General features: G+C 39.2%; 1 protein-coding gene across 5 annotated transcripts in view; it reads left to right on the top strand.

Moving 5' to 3' along the window:
• ITPR2 (inositol 1,4,5-trisphosphate receptor type 2) overlaps nucleotides 1-16409 on the top strand; it is a 525086-nt gene that overhangs the window by 120366 nt on the left and 388311 nt on the right. For all 5 annotated transcript variants that reach the window (XM_066264976.1, XM_066264974.1, XM_066264967.1 and 2 more), the window contains 5 exons: nucleotides 1223-1381; nucleotides 8502-8600; nucleotides 9275-9358; nucleotides 10324-10470; nucleotides 14017-14112. In XM_066264976.1, the coding sequence (XP_066121073.1) occupies nucleotides 1223-1381; nucleotides 8502-8600; nucleotides 9275-9358; nucleotides 10324-10470; nucleotides 14017-14112 (585 nt within the window). The remainder of the gene's footprint in view (nucleotides 1-1222; nucleotides 1382-8501; nucleotides 8601-9274; nucleotides 9359-10323; nucleotides 10471-14016; nucleotides 14113-16409) is intronic.

Below are 16409 nucleotides of genomic sequence, written 5' to 3'. Positions count from 1 at the left end.
AGTTTGGGGACCCCTGGAATACATAAATAAGTGGGACAAAAATTGGTGTTTCTCCCTCCGCCTTCCCCCTAAAATGAATAAATAAATATTAAAAAAATAAAAATAATATCCCTGATATTTTGTTAATTGACCAAGGGAAAAATGTCAGAGTGTAGGACAATCAAAGCAGTTCTGTGAGGAGACAAGATGAGGGACCCTTGGTCCACAGTTCCCTGAATGTATGAGTTAATCTAAGGATAGGTTAAGTGATACCCTGGGGCTGCATGCCCCTTGGACAATCCTCCATAAATATAGAGTTTCTCTTAACAAAGTTTTGATTAATATTAAGTGCCAGCAAGAGGAGCTTATGTTTCTTGTCAAGAACCTAAGTGCTGATATTGCATGGTCAGCTAGGGGCTGATGCACGGGCTCTCTCTTAACATGGTGGATGCCAAAGTAGGGTAGGCCCATAAGGGTTTTCACTCGCTTGTGATAAAATGAGAGCCAAGGATATTATAACAAATTTTTTCAAAAAGCTGGTTTCTTTTTTCAGTTAAAGAATTGTTCTTTATTTTGAGATATTTCCTCGTTATTGTGAGAACTTAAATCACCATTCTTTTTTGAAATAGTTATAATAATGGAGAGGAAGCTTATTTGTTTTCGTTTTCGTACTTCATAAATTTTGTCCATGGAAGGCAAAAAAATCTAAGAAATAGTGCTTAGAAGGGGTGGGCTCAGCCTCCTCGTGTGAAAGGACAGCCTGGGTAGGTGGGTGTCCTGGGAGGCTGGGTGTCCGCCTCCTGACAGAGGAAGTCAGCTGTCTGTGGGCAGGGTGGTTGTTAATACTAAGTGGGTCAGTGCATAATGCTACTTTTGTGGGTTTGCTTTAGTATATTTTGTTTTTTGTGGCTGTGCAGGAATTGAGAAAGGATGCAGTTTGGGGGAACTTTCAGGTCTTTGGAAAGCCTGATTTTATCCTATTATTTATAATTAAGTGAAAAATCAGTTAGAGGTGTACCCTGGTTTTCTTCATTTGCCCACTTTATTATGAAGCAGAATTGAAGTGGAGGTGAAGAGCAACCCAAAGAGGTCAACTTGGGAAGTTAGTGAGTTTGAATAGAGCTTTGTTTAATCTTTACCCCAAGCTGTTTATGTGGGCACATAATATATGTATAAATGTATGCATGTCTCTAACAGAGGAGATAAAAAACCAGGTGGTATAATCCATGTCTTTTCCCTACAGCTACTACATATAAAAAGCAACAAGTATCTGACTGTCAACAAGAGACTGCCTGCCCTGCTGGAGAAGAACGCCATGCGTGTGTCCTTGGACGCTGCCGGAAACGAGGGGTCTTGGTTTTATATTCATCCCTTCTGGAAGCTGAGAAGCGAGGGTGACAATGTACGTAAATATAAAATTAGGAGAAAAACTGTGTTTATAAAGACAGTAATTCTTCACAAGTCAGAGAATCCCTAAAGTAAACAGGAAATAGGGTTTTCAATCTTCCACATACTATTTTTATATTAATATCTTTGGTAGGTTAAAAGCATTTATTTGTAATACAAATTATGCTCTGGAATTATAAAAAACACAAAGTTTCAATTAATTTCATGTCGTCTTCCAGCTAGAATTTGTATGCAAGAACTTCAGTAACCTTATTGTTGGCTGAGCCTTAGAGAGGCAGAGTTGGCTCCTCTGCTTAATCAGCAGGAAGCCTGGCTGTAAGGAGAAAGCTCTGCTTGGAAAATACCGTCTCCTGCTTTGAACTGATAGAGGAACAGTGAGTCATGACAGTGTTTCATTTACTGGTTCTGCGGTCTGCGGTTTGCAGTCTGTACATCTTAATAGGTGGGTCACGTATGAGGAGCTGTAGAATGGCACCTGCTCGTTGATGACATTTCACATATCTTGTGGAATATGTGCATATTATGTCATGTAAATTTTGGTTGTTGCTAAAATATATTCTGCTACTTTATAGAGAAAATAATCACATGAAATTATTCAGTAGGATCCATAGTAAGATAGTTTTGTGTGTCATAAAATAGCAGGCGATAGTCCCTAGCACTTGAGCGATGTGGAATAGAGGTTGGTAGTTGACAGTGAATACTAAATAACTTTCCTAAATAAAATACCTTGCAAAAACTGGGGCAGGTAATCAAGAAAAATAGTTGAGATTTAAAAAAAAATGAATATTTTAAGTTCAGAACAATATAAAAATATAATTATCTTGACAGTTTTCTCAATTACATTTTAAATGTGTTGGATATTTCCTGTCTTAGAAATGTCTTCTTTTATAGTGAATCTATTTTTGCAGTGAATTTCGAAGTACAAAGTCAGTTCTACAGGATGAAAACTTCATGGTTTAATTGGTTAATAAATGACCTGGTGATGCTGTCCTTAGGTAAGGTGTGGGCGCAGCACGGCACACAGCAATGGAATGCGCTTAAGTCTTGTGTTGATTCCTCAAGAAACCAGTCTTACTTTTTTTTTTGGTATCAAGTGATGTCACTGTGAGCATGAATTATATTTTAATTTTAGTAGGAAGTTAATTACAATCAACTCTCAATTATTCAGGGACTGATTATGTTTATGAACAACCTAATGTCTTCTGATGCCCTTTCTTGGAGGGGTTTGCTCCCCTCCCCAGCCCCCCACTGAGTAGTGTCCCTGTCTGTAGGTGGTTAATGAAAATTAAATGTCAAAACACACAAAACCTGAGCTCAAGCTCTGAAGGAATGCTATGAAATGATTGGCAATCAGGCCATTAGATTGACTGTAGATTTTCTTAATGCATTCTATCCAGTTCATTTCTCTATTCTGTCTGTTCCTTGACCTGCTTCCAAATGCCTTTACAGTGTCAACAGAGAGTTGAATGTAATAAACTATTTCAAAGAATTAGTTGTATTGGGGAAATAAAAACAAAAACTCTATCTTGGTGGAAATGGACATTATAATTGTTAAGTGCAATACAAATTCTTCTTATATGGATGTGCTCCACAAAGCATGGCTAAAACAACCTTCCACATTGCTTTTTTGCTTAAATGGGTCACTGTTGAAGCTCAGCACTGTGTAGCTGTTGCGTGTGAGTCAGGGTGCTGTGGAAGCATCAGCACAGCCACAGCCCTGCGTTCAACCCATAACTCATTGTATTGTAATGCTCATTTTCTTCCCTAAGAATAGGCAGCGCCCCCCCCTCCCGCCCCCAAATAAGCCTACTCTATTTTATTGGAAGCAAATGCAAATACTGTCACTTCACAATAAGTGATTTAATATTTACTGATTTTCTTTAAAAGCATGCTAAACTAAGAAGAGAGAATTGTAAGATTCAAATGTCCTTTAAAATTATATCTTACTATTTAGCAATTTACCTTTAGGTTGTAAGTATCCAGGTAGGTGTTTGGTGCCTGAAATGAAATGCAAGAACGAGACTGGGCAGAAAATGCTCATTTCTTCAAAAATCAATGGTTTCCACCATTTAAGATCACCTTTGTCATATGTCTTAGAATTGTGGGGTAATTTTGGGGAAAAGTAGATTCATGAAGATTCCTCAACTTTCAGATAGAAATCCTTGCTTGCTGTTGAGTAGTTAGCAAGTCACTGGGGACAACCTTGGGCAGAGTATGTAAATGTTTTATTTCCATTTATCTTCCCATAATTGAGTAGTTATTTTTTTTTTTTTTTTTTTTTTTTACAGAGACAGAGAGAGAGTCAGAGAGAGGGATAGGAAGGGACAGACAGGAATGGAGAGAGATGAGAAGTATCAATCATTAGTTTTTTGTTGCGACAAATGTTGTTCACTGATTGCTTTCTCATATGTGCCTTGACCGCGGGCCTTCAGCAGACCGAGTAACCCCTTGCTCAAGCCAGAGACCTTGGGTCCAAGCTAGTGAGCTTTGCTCAAACCATTTGAGCCCGCGCTCAAGCTGGCGACCTCGGGGTCTCGAACCTGGGTCCTTCCACATCCCAGTCCAACGCTCTATCCACTGCGCCACCCCCTGGTCAGGCTGAATAGTTAATTTTTCATTTTTAATTTTAATCTAAGAAGATATTGGTTCTTTACCATGATGGTAGATTTTAAAAGTGAGAAAAGGAAAGACTTCTTTTATTTGAGAGGAAAATTCAACTCTTAGGGAAAGAGACTCTTTAAATGGCCAGTTGATTTTCGCTGTTTGGAAAACATTGCTTTGGGTTTATAGCAAAGGCAGGACAAAACTCTGAGGTTTTTGGTTTCTACTGCAGTCTTCATTTCACCTTACCAAGTGCCACTTCAAAAGAATGGTTGCTGGCCCTGGCCAGTTGGCTCAGTGGTAGAGCGTCGGCCTGGCGTGCAGGAGTCCTGGGTTCGATTCCCGGCCAGGGCACACAGGAGAAGCACCCATCTGCTTCTCCACCCCACCCCCTCTCTTCCCTCTCTGTCTCTCTCTTCCCCTCCCGCAGCCGAGGCTCCATTGGAGCAAAGTTGGCCCAGGGGCTGAGGATGGCTCTCTGGCCTCTGCCTCAGGTGCTAGAATGGCTCTGGTTGCAACAGAGCGATGCCCCAGATGGGCAGTGCATCACCCCTGGGTGGGCGTGCCAGGTGGATCCTGGTGGGGCTCATGTGGGAGTCTGTCTGACTGCCTCCCTGTTTCCAACTTCAGAAAAATCCCCCCCCCAAAAAGAATGGTTGCTAATGGCATTAGAATATTCTTCATTTTCAGTAAAATCCCGGCTTGAATCTCACATGGCTGTTATATACAATCAACAGAAGTGCTTTTAGAATTGCAAATTTTTTTTTTTTAATTTTATTTTTTTTAATGGGGTGACATCAATAAATCAGGATACATATATTCAAAGATAACAAGTCCAGGTTATCTTGTCGTTCAATTATGTTGCATACCCACCACCCAAATTCAGATTGTCCTCTGTCACCTTCTATCTTGTTTTCTTTGTGCCCCTCCCCACCCCCTATCCCTCTCCCATTCCCCCCTCCCCCCCGTAACCACCACACTCTTATCCATGTCTCTTAGTTTCACTATTATGTCCCACCTACGTATGGAATAATACAGTTCCTGTTTTTTTCTGATTTACTTATTTCGCTTCGTATCATGTTATCAAGATCCCACCATTTTGCTGTAAATGTTTCGATGTCATCATTTCTTATGGCTGAGTAGTATTCCGTAGTGTATATGTGCCACATCTTCTTTATCCAGTCATCTATTGATGGGCTTTTTGGTTGTTTCCATGTCCTGGCCACTGTGAACAATGCTGCAATAAACATGGGGCTGCATGTGTCTTTACGTATCAATGTTTCTGAGTTTTGGGGATATATACCCAGTAGAGGGATTGCTGGGTCATAAGGTAGTTCTATTTGCAGTTTTTTGAGGAACCACCATCCTTTCTTCCATAATGGTTGTACTACTTTACATTCCCACCAACAGTGTATGAGGGTTCCTTTTTCTCCACAGCCTCTCCAACATTTGCTTGAATTGCAAATTTTTTAAAGGTGTTTGTGAATGAAAATGAATCTATCTTTATCCTCCCTCAAGTTCAGCATTTAATGTACCGCTTCTCAGAAGGCACCTGACTTCCATCAGTGGGTCAGACCTCATGCTGCATGCACTCTTCTGAGAGCACCAAGTTCCATATTTACCAAGTTACCTAATTAGGTATATATTCTTTGAAAATAGGAACTGTTTCTTAACTGCTTTTGTATTCTTCCTGGCACCTCTTACTGTTCTTTTGTATTTCTTGCGATGGGGATATTGTCTGTTTTATTTGAAAGTCTTATTCAGCTTGTTTCGTCAAAGTAATCAGGTACCTGACTGAGAACCTGGAAATGACTGAATTAATGTTAGTTTCTCTTTGTGGATTCTGTTCTTGAGAAACCTGGGGGTTTGGAACATTGTGGCTCTGGGCTGGTTTTTAAAAATATGTCATAAAAAATAAAAAAAATAAAAATATAAGTCATTACGGGTGGTGTTTTTAAGTACATAAAACATGTGGATTGGCTCAAAGTTTACAAACAACTATAGTAAAATACATAGTAAGACAGAGCAGTGAATATTGATGCAACCAGTAGTATTTTTTTAATTGGAAGGACTTGGCTAAAATATAAAATTTACATTTAGCAATTTATTGGCTAATGTTTACTTTGGTTCAGATAACAATAACATATTAAACCAAACCTAATTGTTCTTTAAGAAATGGGATGACCAGATGTAGCACTGGCAGGAAGTGGTGACGCGTCCGATTATTTATAGTAGGGTGACTGCTTGGAACTGTACGTGGCTCTGAGATGTAGAACTTCTTTGGTGTTATTATCATTAGCAATGACAAGTTTAACAAATTATTTTCAAAGATGTTGGAAATATGTTTATGTCATGTTGACTTTTACAGGTTCTTGTTTATATTTAATTTTTAAAAATACAAATTCACGGTTCAAAAGAGAAAACAATATAAAGATACATCATCAAAGTCTTCTCCCCAGTTCCCACCCCTCTTCCAGTTAGCCACCAGAAGGATTTCTTATGCATATATTTTACTCCCTTCTTCTTAAAAAAATACTAAACAGCCCAACTCTGCCCCCTTATCCTCTCACTTAACAGTGTTTCTTGTTGATCTTTCCTTTTCTGGACATAGAGAGCTGCTATGATGGGTCCTTGTCAGTCACATCATCTGACTGATGATGGACTTTTGAAGGCAGGGTGAAATCATATGGTACTTGTCTTTCTCTGACTGGCTTCTTTCGCTTAGCATAATACTCTCCAGGTCTATCCATGCTGTCAGAAAAGGCCAGTTCTTTTTTTTTTTTTTTTTTTTTTTGTGGCCAAGTAGTATTCCATTGTGTAAATGTATCACAGCTTTTGTATCCACTCATCTACTGATGGGCACTTGGGCTGCTTCCAAATCTTGGCTATTGTAAATAACACTGCAGTGAACATAGGGGTGCATATATGTGGAATCTAATGAACAAAATGAACTAACAGACAAAATAGAGACAGATCATAGATAGAGAGCAGGCTGACAGCTGTTGAGGGTGAGGCTGGGTGAGGGGGGTGGAAGGATTGAGTAAAAAGGACAAAAAAGAGAAAAAACTCATGGACACAGACAACCATGTGTTTACTGCTGGTGGGGGGAGGTGGAGGAGGGTGTGGGGGGATAAACGGTGATGGATGGAGACTTGCCTTGGGGAGTTGAATGCACAGTATACAGAAGATGTGTTGTAAAATTCTGCACCTGAAACCTGTATAATTTTGTTAATCGGTATCAGCCCAATAAATTGAATTAAGAAGAAAAGGCAGGGTGATGTATAGAAGCTATCTCTGCAAACTGAAGAACAGCCTTTCTTTTCTCAATTAGTGAGAGTCAGACTTCTCTGTCCTATTTGAATCTCCAGATATGTGACAGCAATGCCATATATGAATGTAGATTCCTGTGTATAATCTATAAAATGGTTAATTTTATTGAAATTCTGTTTCTTAAGGTCTTGGTCTAGGTCAAGATGCAGGGAAAAGTTCTGTTTATTGTTGTTGTCTAAGTCCTACTTTGTTTTTCAGTTATCTATCAAGCTCATTTTTCTAATTCTCAGTTATGAAGTGTGCAAAGGGAAAGTGTTTGTTTTCATTTTCAAGGTGGTGAGCCAGTCTATAAATGAGAGTGTAGGCATTACAATAATAAGTCTTTAATGGAACTTAACAATAGAGGTAACTTTAATGTCTGTAAAATTAAATTGTTCATTATTATCATTAGGAAAATACAACTTAATTTTCCTACATTTTGAGTTATAAATAAAAGTACTTGAAGATAAAACAGATGATAGCATAAATAAAAAATATTAACTTAGACTTACTTCTCTAGAGCATTTTTCTATAACCAAGTTTAATTTTTACTTAAAAATGAACACCAGGATTAAGGAACAATATTAGTTTGGGATGTTGAAGGTAAAAATTGAACCAGATGCCCAAGGCTCAAACAACAAACATAGTTCTACAAGGTCATACCTACCTCTGTATTTCCTGAATCCAGATGATATTAGAATGTATAATAAACTTCTGAGATGATATAGGTAAGATCCAATTTAACAGATCTGTTTTTGATTCCAGAAATAGCCCAAATGTATGTCAGTATCTACTTCTACTAGACGTGGTCCTACTAAGTATTTAGGCAGATTGGTTTTTGTGGCAGCTGTATCTGTTCTCTGTATCTGCTGTGCACATATCATAAGACGCATGTGGAGGAATAATGACATATTTATCCATGTTAAGAAGGCTCTAACTGAAATAGGAGACTAATAAGAAGAGAACCTACACTGGCTTTGTGAATTCAGGAGTGATGGGCACTATGGGGCATGATTACATGATCATTTTTACTTCAAAGATGAGTTTTACTTCAAAGAGAAAAAGAATTGAACTGAAATTTTTATGGATGGTAAACAAGCCAGGTGTTAGGTCAATAAGGAGGGTTTTTATGTAATTATTTTTAGCTTTAATGTCGCAGAAAAGATCCATGAGTATCTCAATTGCAGCTTATTTCTAATTCCTAGATTGTTGTGGGCGATAAAGTTGTTCTGATGCCTGTGAATGCAGGACAACCGCTACATGCCAGCAACATCGAGCTGCTGGATAACCCAGGGTGCAAAGAGGTACGTTCAGGGGGAAAGGAAATGAACTTGCTGATTTTTTTTCATGAGAGAAAAATGGATATATAGTTTCTTTCATGGTTTTCTTTTTTTCCCTTTTTCTTTTCTTAAGTGAAAAGCGGGGAGGCAGAGAGACAGACTCCTATATGCACCCTGACTGGCATCCCCTCGGCAAGCCCCCTATGGGATGATGTTCTTCCCATCTGGGGCTGTGGCTTTGTTTTCGGCAGAGCTATTTTTTTAGCTCTTGAGGCGGAGGCCGTGGAACCATCCTCAGTGCCCAGGGCCAACTTGCTCCAACCATGCTGCTGGAGGGGAAGAAAGAGCTAGAGAGAAGGGAGAGGGGAAGGGGAGGGGTGGAGAAGCAGATGGTCACTTCTCCTGTGTGCCCTGATCAGGAATCAAACCCAGGACAACCACATGCCAGGCTGATGCTCTACCCCTGAGCAAACTGGCCAGAGCCTCATTGTTTTCATAAGCTTAATTTCAGTTATACTAATTAATACTCCTAAGGTACAAATAGTGATTACTTAATTGTTATTTTCAGATAGTCCTTGGAATACATTTGTATTGTCCAGAGTTGCTTTTTTTTCATTTCTTACTATGTAGTTGAGGTAATAATTTCTAGTATAACATGTATTTTGTATTCCTATAACTTGAAATTTCTTTATGAATAGGTAAATGCTGTTAATTGCAACACTAGCTGGAAAATCACTTTATTCATGAAATACAGTTCCTATCGGGAGGATGTGCTGAAAGGAGTGAGTATGTGCTACACAGAACATTTGCTGGAAGAATCGAAGGTGGTCTTACTGAACTTCTGGATGCAGAACCTGTGCATTCACTGATGTTTATCATTTAGAGCAGTGTTTTTCTTTTTTTTCTTTTTGTATTTTTCTGAAGCTGGAAACGGGGAAAGACAGTCAGACAGTCTCCCGCATGCGCCCGACCGGGATCCACCCGGCACGCCCACCAGGGGGCGATGCTCTGCCCCTCCAGGGCGTTGCTCTGTCGCGACCAGAGCCACTCTAGCGCCTGGGGCAGAGGCCAAGGAGCCATCCCCAGCGCCCAGGCCATCTTTGCTCCAATGGAGCCTCGGCTGCAGGAGGGGAAGAGAGAGACAGAGAGGAAGGAGAGGGGGAGGGGTGGAGAAGCAGATGGGCGCCTCTCCTGTGTGCCCTGGCCGGGAATCGAACCTGGGACTTCTGCACGCCAGGCTGACGCTCTACCACTGAGCCAACCGGCCAGGGCGAGCAGTGTTTATCAACTAGTGTGCTGCATGAAGTTCTAAAGCATGCAGTATCTGAATATTTAGTCAAGGGCTCTGACCTCTTTTCCCTTAGACTATCAAATAAAAAAATGACCACAGTCAACACAACAATAGTTGTTCAATGTGAACGAATCACAATTATATATATTTTTTGTTAGATCAGCAAAAATATATTTTTTGGTGTCTCACAGAATTTTAGTAATTAGTTTATTTGTGCCATGAGATGAAAAAGGTTGAAAATCACTGGTTTAGAGTGTCACTATAAACCTATAAACCCAGAATGCAACTGTATACTCACTATGAGTGTTTCATTGAGTTTCCCCTTCTATATTTTGAAGTGCATAAATAATCATTAAGAGCCAAGTGGAGTATCAAAGCCAGGAAGATACACCTGCTTTTTATGTATGATGGTCACATATTTCTTGGAAATACAGTTTTCTTGATTTGTTTTCCTAGGGTGACGTTGTTAGATTGTTTCATGCAGAACAAGAGAAGTTTCTGACCTGTGATGAATATGAGAAAAAACAGCACATCTTTCTTCGTACAACCCTGCGTCAATCGGCCACTTCTGCTACGAGTTCTAAAGCACTCTGGGAAATAGAGGTGTGTAAAAGATTACTTGGCTTTTCATAACTATATCAATAAGACAAGATTCAATAGGCTGTTTGTTTTATTGTAAGCTTCATTTATAATAGGCCAATAAAACAATAATTTTTGTGAACTGACTTGTACCTCTTCATTGCTGTGATTGATTTGCAATCAACGTTACTACTTCTTTAACTGTCCTCTGGGGAGTTTCCCTCCCACTTGTTTAATGCAGATATATATGTAATTTTGCTTTTTAAAAGTCCATTGTGAGATGTTTGCTGTCAAGATGATTAAGACTGAAGACCGTTTGCTTCACATGGCATAAGAATTAAGATGGAGCAGGCGACTCCCTTTAAGTGACATCAGAACTACCATCACCGCAAAGAACATTTAGCTTTTTTGGGGATGCCATTTACTTCTATTGGGATGAGGAGATCCATAGTTAAGAATTTATTTAACCTTTTGAAAAGTATCTTTTTTAAATGTTCCAATATGGTAGAGTAATTAAGAAAATGTAAGATAGGGATTTTTCTTTAAAGAACCTTTTATACAGTGGAGGAGAGAAGGTATGCATGATCACTCATAAGCAAGCCAACGTCTGATAAAGTCCATCTTGATTTAATGGACATCAGGTTTATTCAGTGGTTCTCAACTACTGTAAGCCCATCACTCCCCTTTACAGCATATATTCTCTGATATTTCCTTTAATATCCTAAAGTGAAATTCATAGGTAGTACTATGTCTATTCTTATGATTAAAAATTAATAAAATGCCCAACTTCTAGTATTAAGGAGAAATAAAACATTAATTTATAATTAAATAATATGTATTTCAACATCTGATACCCATGCTAGAAGATACGATATTTATACCTGTCCTTGATGGGTAATGGGAGAAGTGGTAAATGAAGAGGATAGAACATTCTATATGAAGACAGCAGAATGAAAGAGCCAGAGGTACTCGTGGACCTAAGTCATCATGCATTAGGAGAATTAATAACAGGACGGACGTACTTACTTGTACATGAATAAGAAAAGAGGGAAATAACCTCTTTACTTGAATTGAATTGAAATAGGGATAATAAGGCAAATTACAGACTATTGAAACAGAAAAATGAAGAAGTGATGTTTCTGTGAACGAGCCGAGCCCTAATTATAAGTGTCACATCAAAATAATTCTCTTAAGTTATGACGTGGTTTGAGATAGCACAAAGAACATATTTTGTATCTTGAAATCCACTCCCTGTTGATGCACTCCTTCGGCCAGTAGCATTCAGGAGAGACCATATCCTTCAATAGGTGACAGGGAATTGAGAAGGTGTTGGGGAAGACAATCATCACTCAGAATTCTGCACAACTTTTCTTAGCATGGTAAGACTTGGAAGATAAGTCACCTGAAATTAAATTCATAATTAAAAGATGCATTTTCACACTATAAATATCCCCCAATTTAAATACTGTAGTGATAGCAATAATGAGAGATGTTATTTTAGAACTTTATTAATTAAATACAGCAATAAAAAGGTCATATCATGACTTCCCTATACAGTGAGTTTCCTGCATGTCATGTGTCTCTGCCAATTTGATGTTTCTCTTTGTTAAAAGGAGTTTTGAATCTTCTTTCTAGTATATTTGCTATTAATTTTATAGCTTTTGCTGAAACTGTACAACTGTGCTGAAATCCGTTTCAACAAAATGCTTAGTTGGAAATGCTATAACCCGCTGAGCAGTTAGAATGGAGAGTGAATAAATTATTCAGTGATTTTGAGATGCCTTGAATTCATTTAAGCTTCTCTCTTCATAGTGTAGTTCTCTTAAATTATTGGACTTTTCATATAACTTGATGTAAAAACATTTTAGTGTGATTTTGTACCAAAGTACAGTATTACCAATTTATATTTGTAGTAGGTTTTTCTCTGTAGGAGATTTGAAAAATGTAGGTGGTGACATATTTCTGTGTCATGTGCTGTGTCAGTCAGGAAGCTGAGCATCAGGTGTTTCAAAAGAGGTACAGTGGTACCTTGACACACGAGCACTTTAAATCACGAGTAATTTGAGAGACGAACAGCCACTAGTGGGATTTTTGCTTTAAGTCACGAGCGAATATTTGAATCACGAGCTTCCGCCACCCTCCACTAGATGGCCTGCCGAACGTTCAGAAAGGGAGAAAGAAACGAACTTCCATAGACAGGTTTTTGTTGAAACGGCCTCTAAGTGAAAGCGAGGAAAGTGGTGAAAAAGCCAAAAGTCAGTGAAGAAAATATGATGATTAAGTAAAGTAAAAAAATACCAATTAAGTTTAGCAATAAAATTACATATCATCCATAGTGTGTAAGTTAAATTTTGCAATTAAATATAGCAGTAAGTGTGCAGAGAGTGAGTTATATTAAGCGATAGTGCACAAAATGAAAACCTCCTCCGCCAGTCTCCTCCCCCTCTGCCAGCCTGACCTTGAAGGTAAATATACTTCATAAACCAGTTTATTTCTTTACATTCTCTCTTATTATGTATATATACATATATATGTATTTGTTATTTATAAAGTACATTTTCTTATTTACAAGCATATAAAACAAAGAATTTGTGTGGTTTTTGAGGGCTGGAATGGATTAATTGCATTCCCATTAATTTAAATGGGGAAATTCGATTTGACACACGAGCAAATTGAGTCATGAGCTCGGCCATGAAATGGAATTAAACTCGTGTATCAAGGTACCACTGTATTTACTATAGGAAATTAGGTTTAAGCATTATTGGAAGGACCAGATGGGAAAAACACGTGGGAGTAGTGGTCTTATCTGAAGGTCTGGCAGCATAGTAACCCTCTCCTGCCCCTCCTCTGAGTTGCAGGCTTCACCTCCTGTGCCTTGGGAGTCCACGTGGACATGGTGTTAATAGTAAGCACATGTGGAAAAGGCCAAGAATTAATTTAGTCCTGTCCTCCAGGCCTGTGCATTTGTGGTTCTCTCTGCTGCAGTGACCTCTTCCAGTCTCTTTGCGTGACTGTCTTATCCGTATGTCCTGGTTTCAGCTCACACATCATCTCCTCATGCCACGTGTGCACGCACTGTCATATGCTGATTGTCATATCTAAAGTAGCCTTCCCTAGTTCCTCAGTCATGCCCCTCTTTACTTCCTCCTGGCACTTGCCACATCTTATTTACTGAAAGCACTAGTCTTATTCATTGCTGTGTCTCTATTGTCTAGAAGACTACCTGGCATACTGTAGGTTTTTAATGCTGTCTGTTGTATGAATGTTTGAACAGCAGATGGGGGCTACACTGTATTTCCAGTTTGGCCTGGGAAACCTGTCTTTTGGTGTAAGGCTGTGTTTCAGTTGTAAGGCATGAGCATCACGCATGCGCAGTGAGTTCATGCTTATGTCCTTTGTTCATTTATGGGGAATTTTGTTTTTCTGCCATATTGTCCTTTCACAAAAACATATATTAGATTTGACAAGTTAGCATTAACAGGTGGGCACCCTGCGTCCACTGTTGGCATTTGCTTGCCGGGTACATGAAAATATTTTAGCCATGATTACCATTGCTCTTCTTGTCTGTAGGTGGTTCATCATGACCCGTGCCGTGGGGGTGCAGGGCAGTGGAACAGCCTGTTCAGATTCAAACACCTCGCAACTGGGAACTACCTAGCGGCAGAGGTAAGACGAATGGTGCAGTGTTAGGAGGTCTCTGGCTCGGAGATCGTGAAAGAGGCACTTAGGTTTTCTAAAATATATATTTGAAGGAACAAGTACAATAAGGAACATGATACAGATTTCATTATTGGCTATCATGCTCTGGGTTGTCACTTAAAATTTTCTTAAATATAAATGTTAACTGAAGCATTAAAATAATCTTTGTCTTAAAATTAAACAACAGCAGCGGAACCTTGGGGATTGGTTTCCTGTAAGGTTAACTGCAGTAGGGTATCTGATTCACACATATATGTGATTAGTTCAAAAATTTTCCATGAAGCTTCACTCTTTCAGAATATCTGCATTGGACAGAAGTTAGTTCATTGTTGCTGTAGTATAGTCTAGATAGTTTCGGGCTTGCCCTCAGTGGCCATGCTTTCACTGTTGGGTGGCTTTTACTATTCAAACCATTGGAGAGGAAACGGTTTTCTTCCTGAGATGTGGAACTGTCTAAAAACTGTCAACAAAAATGGTAGAAACATATAGGGTCTTTTCTTTCTCCACTAAAAGCATATTGACAATCAGATAGATATAAAGGGTGCCTAGAAGTAAAAGCGTAGACATTTTAGAAATGATTTGATGAAAGTTTGTTTTTCCAGTTTGAAACACTTGTTTGTGGATGTATGAAAATATTCATTCACTCTGCTCTCCTCAACTTTGTCTGTCAACTTAAAGTTTCTTTTAGTTGAAACCAGAATTTGGTCGTAGAGTTTTTGGTATTACTTGCCTAACTTTTGGTTTTGGATATGAGGGAGAGTAAGGGTGTGGGGCTGGAGAACTGATGAGAAAATGGTGTGGGAAACAGGAAGTTTCTATAAACATGCTGACCCCTGTCTAACGTAGCACCCAACCTCATGACCCTCTTCATCCTATTAATCTGTGATAATTTTCTTCATAGTGTTTACCACTATCTGATTTATTGTGCATTTTCTATTATATACACATATTATAGTTCTCTGTCAGATGTATGTTTTCTTAAGTCAGGGAATTTTATTTTATTCTTTTAAGATCACCACTGTTTCTCCAGCACCTAGGACAGTGCCTAGAACATAGAAAGCATTTGATGAATATTTTTGGAATGAATGAAAGAACATAAAGAACCTATTTAAGCTTCTACCTCTATAATCTTAAAGCAGGGGTCGGGAACCTTTTTGGCTGAAAGAACCATGAACGCCACATATTTTAAAATGTAATTCTGTGAGAGCCAAACAACGACCCGTGTATGTTACACGTTATCCAATAAAAATTTGGTGTTGTCCCAGAGGACAGCTGTGATTGGCTTCAGCCACCCACAACCATGAACATGAGTGGTAGGAAATGAATGGATTGTAATACATGAGAATATTTTATATTTTTAACGTTATTATTTTTTTATTAAAAATTTGTCTGCGAGTCAGATGCAGCCATCAAAAGAGCCACATCTGGCTCGTGAGCCATAGGTTCCCGGCCCCTGTCTTAGAGGATGGGAAGAAGAATTTAGACATTTGTATCTGAGATCATTTGAACCACATTTGGGCAAATGAATCTCTCTAAGCTTCAATATCCTCTTTTGGAAAATGGGATAATCACAATACTTATATAATAAGATTATTAAGAGAATTAAATGAGGAAAAGTGCTTGGCACAGTTTGTGGCTCATGGTAAGCATCCAGTAAGTGACGCCAGCATGATAATTTTATTATATGGTAAATAGGGATTGTTCTTTTATAAATACCTGACTCATTATTTATGAATCTGTTCAACTAAATGAAATGTAGCTTTGCAATTTATGAGCTACTTACACTGTTAGTGTTTTGAAGTTTTTTGAAAAGTAACCCTTTGAAGCAAAATTAAGTAGTAAGATAGGAAACTTTATCTAAAATAAGAATTAGAAAAGCCTACTAGATGCCTCTTTTTTTTTTTTTCTGTATTTTTCTGAAGCCGGAAACGGGGAGAGACAGACAGACTCCCACATGCGCCCGACCGGGATCCACCGGCACGCCCACCAGGGGGCGATGCTCTGCCCCTCTGGGGCGTCGCTCTGTTGCGACCAGAGCCACTCTAGCGCCTGGGGCAGAGGCCGAGGAGCCATCCCCAGCACCCGGGCCATCTTTGCTCCAGTGGAGCCTCGGCTGCGGGAGGGGAAGAGAGAGCCAGAGAGGAAGGAGAGGGGGAGGGGTGGAGAAGCAGATGGGCGCTTCTCCTGTGTGTCCTGGCCGGGAATCGAACTCGGGACTTCTGCACGCCAGGCTGACGCTCTACCACTGAGCCAACTGGCCAGGG

Source organism: Saccopteryx bilineata, chromosome 1 (genome assembly GCF_036850765.1).
Source record: "Saccopteryx bilineata isolate mSacBil1 chromosome 1, mSacBil1_pri_phased_curated, whole genome shotgun sequence".
NCBI classification, from domain to species: Eukaryota; Metazoa; Chordata; class Mammalia; order Chiroptera; family Emballonuridae; genus Saccopteryx; species Saccopteryx bilineata.
The sequence above is the reverse complement of the archived record's forward strand: the minus strand, read 5'-3'. Positions and strand labels throughout refer to the sequence as shown.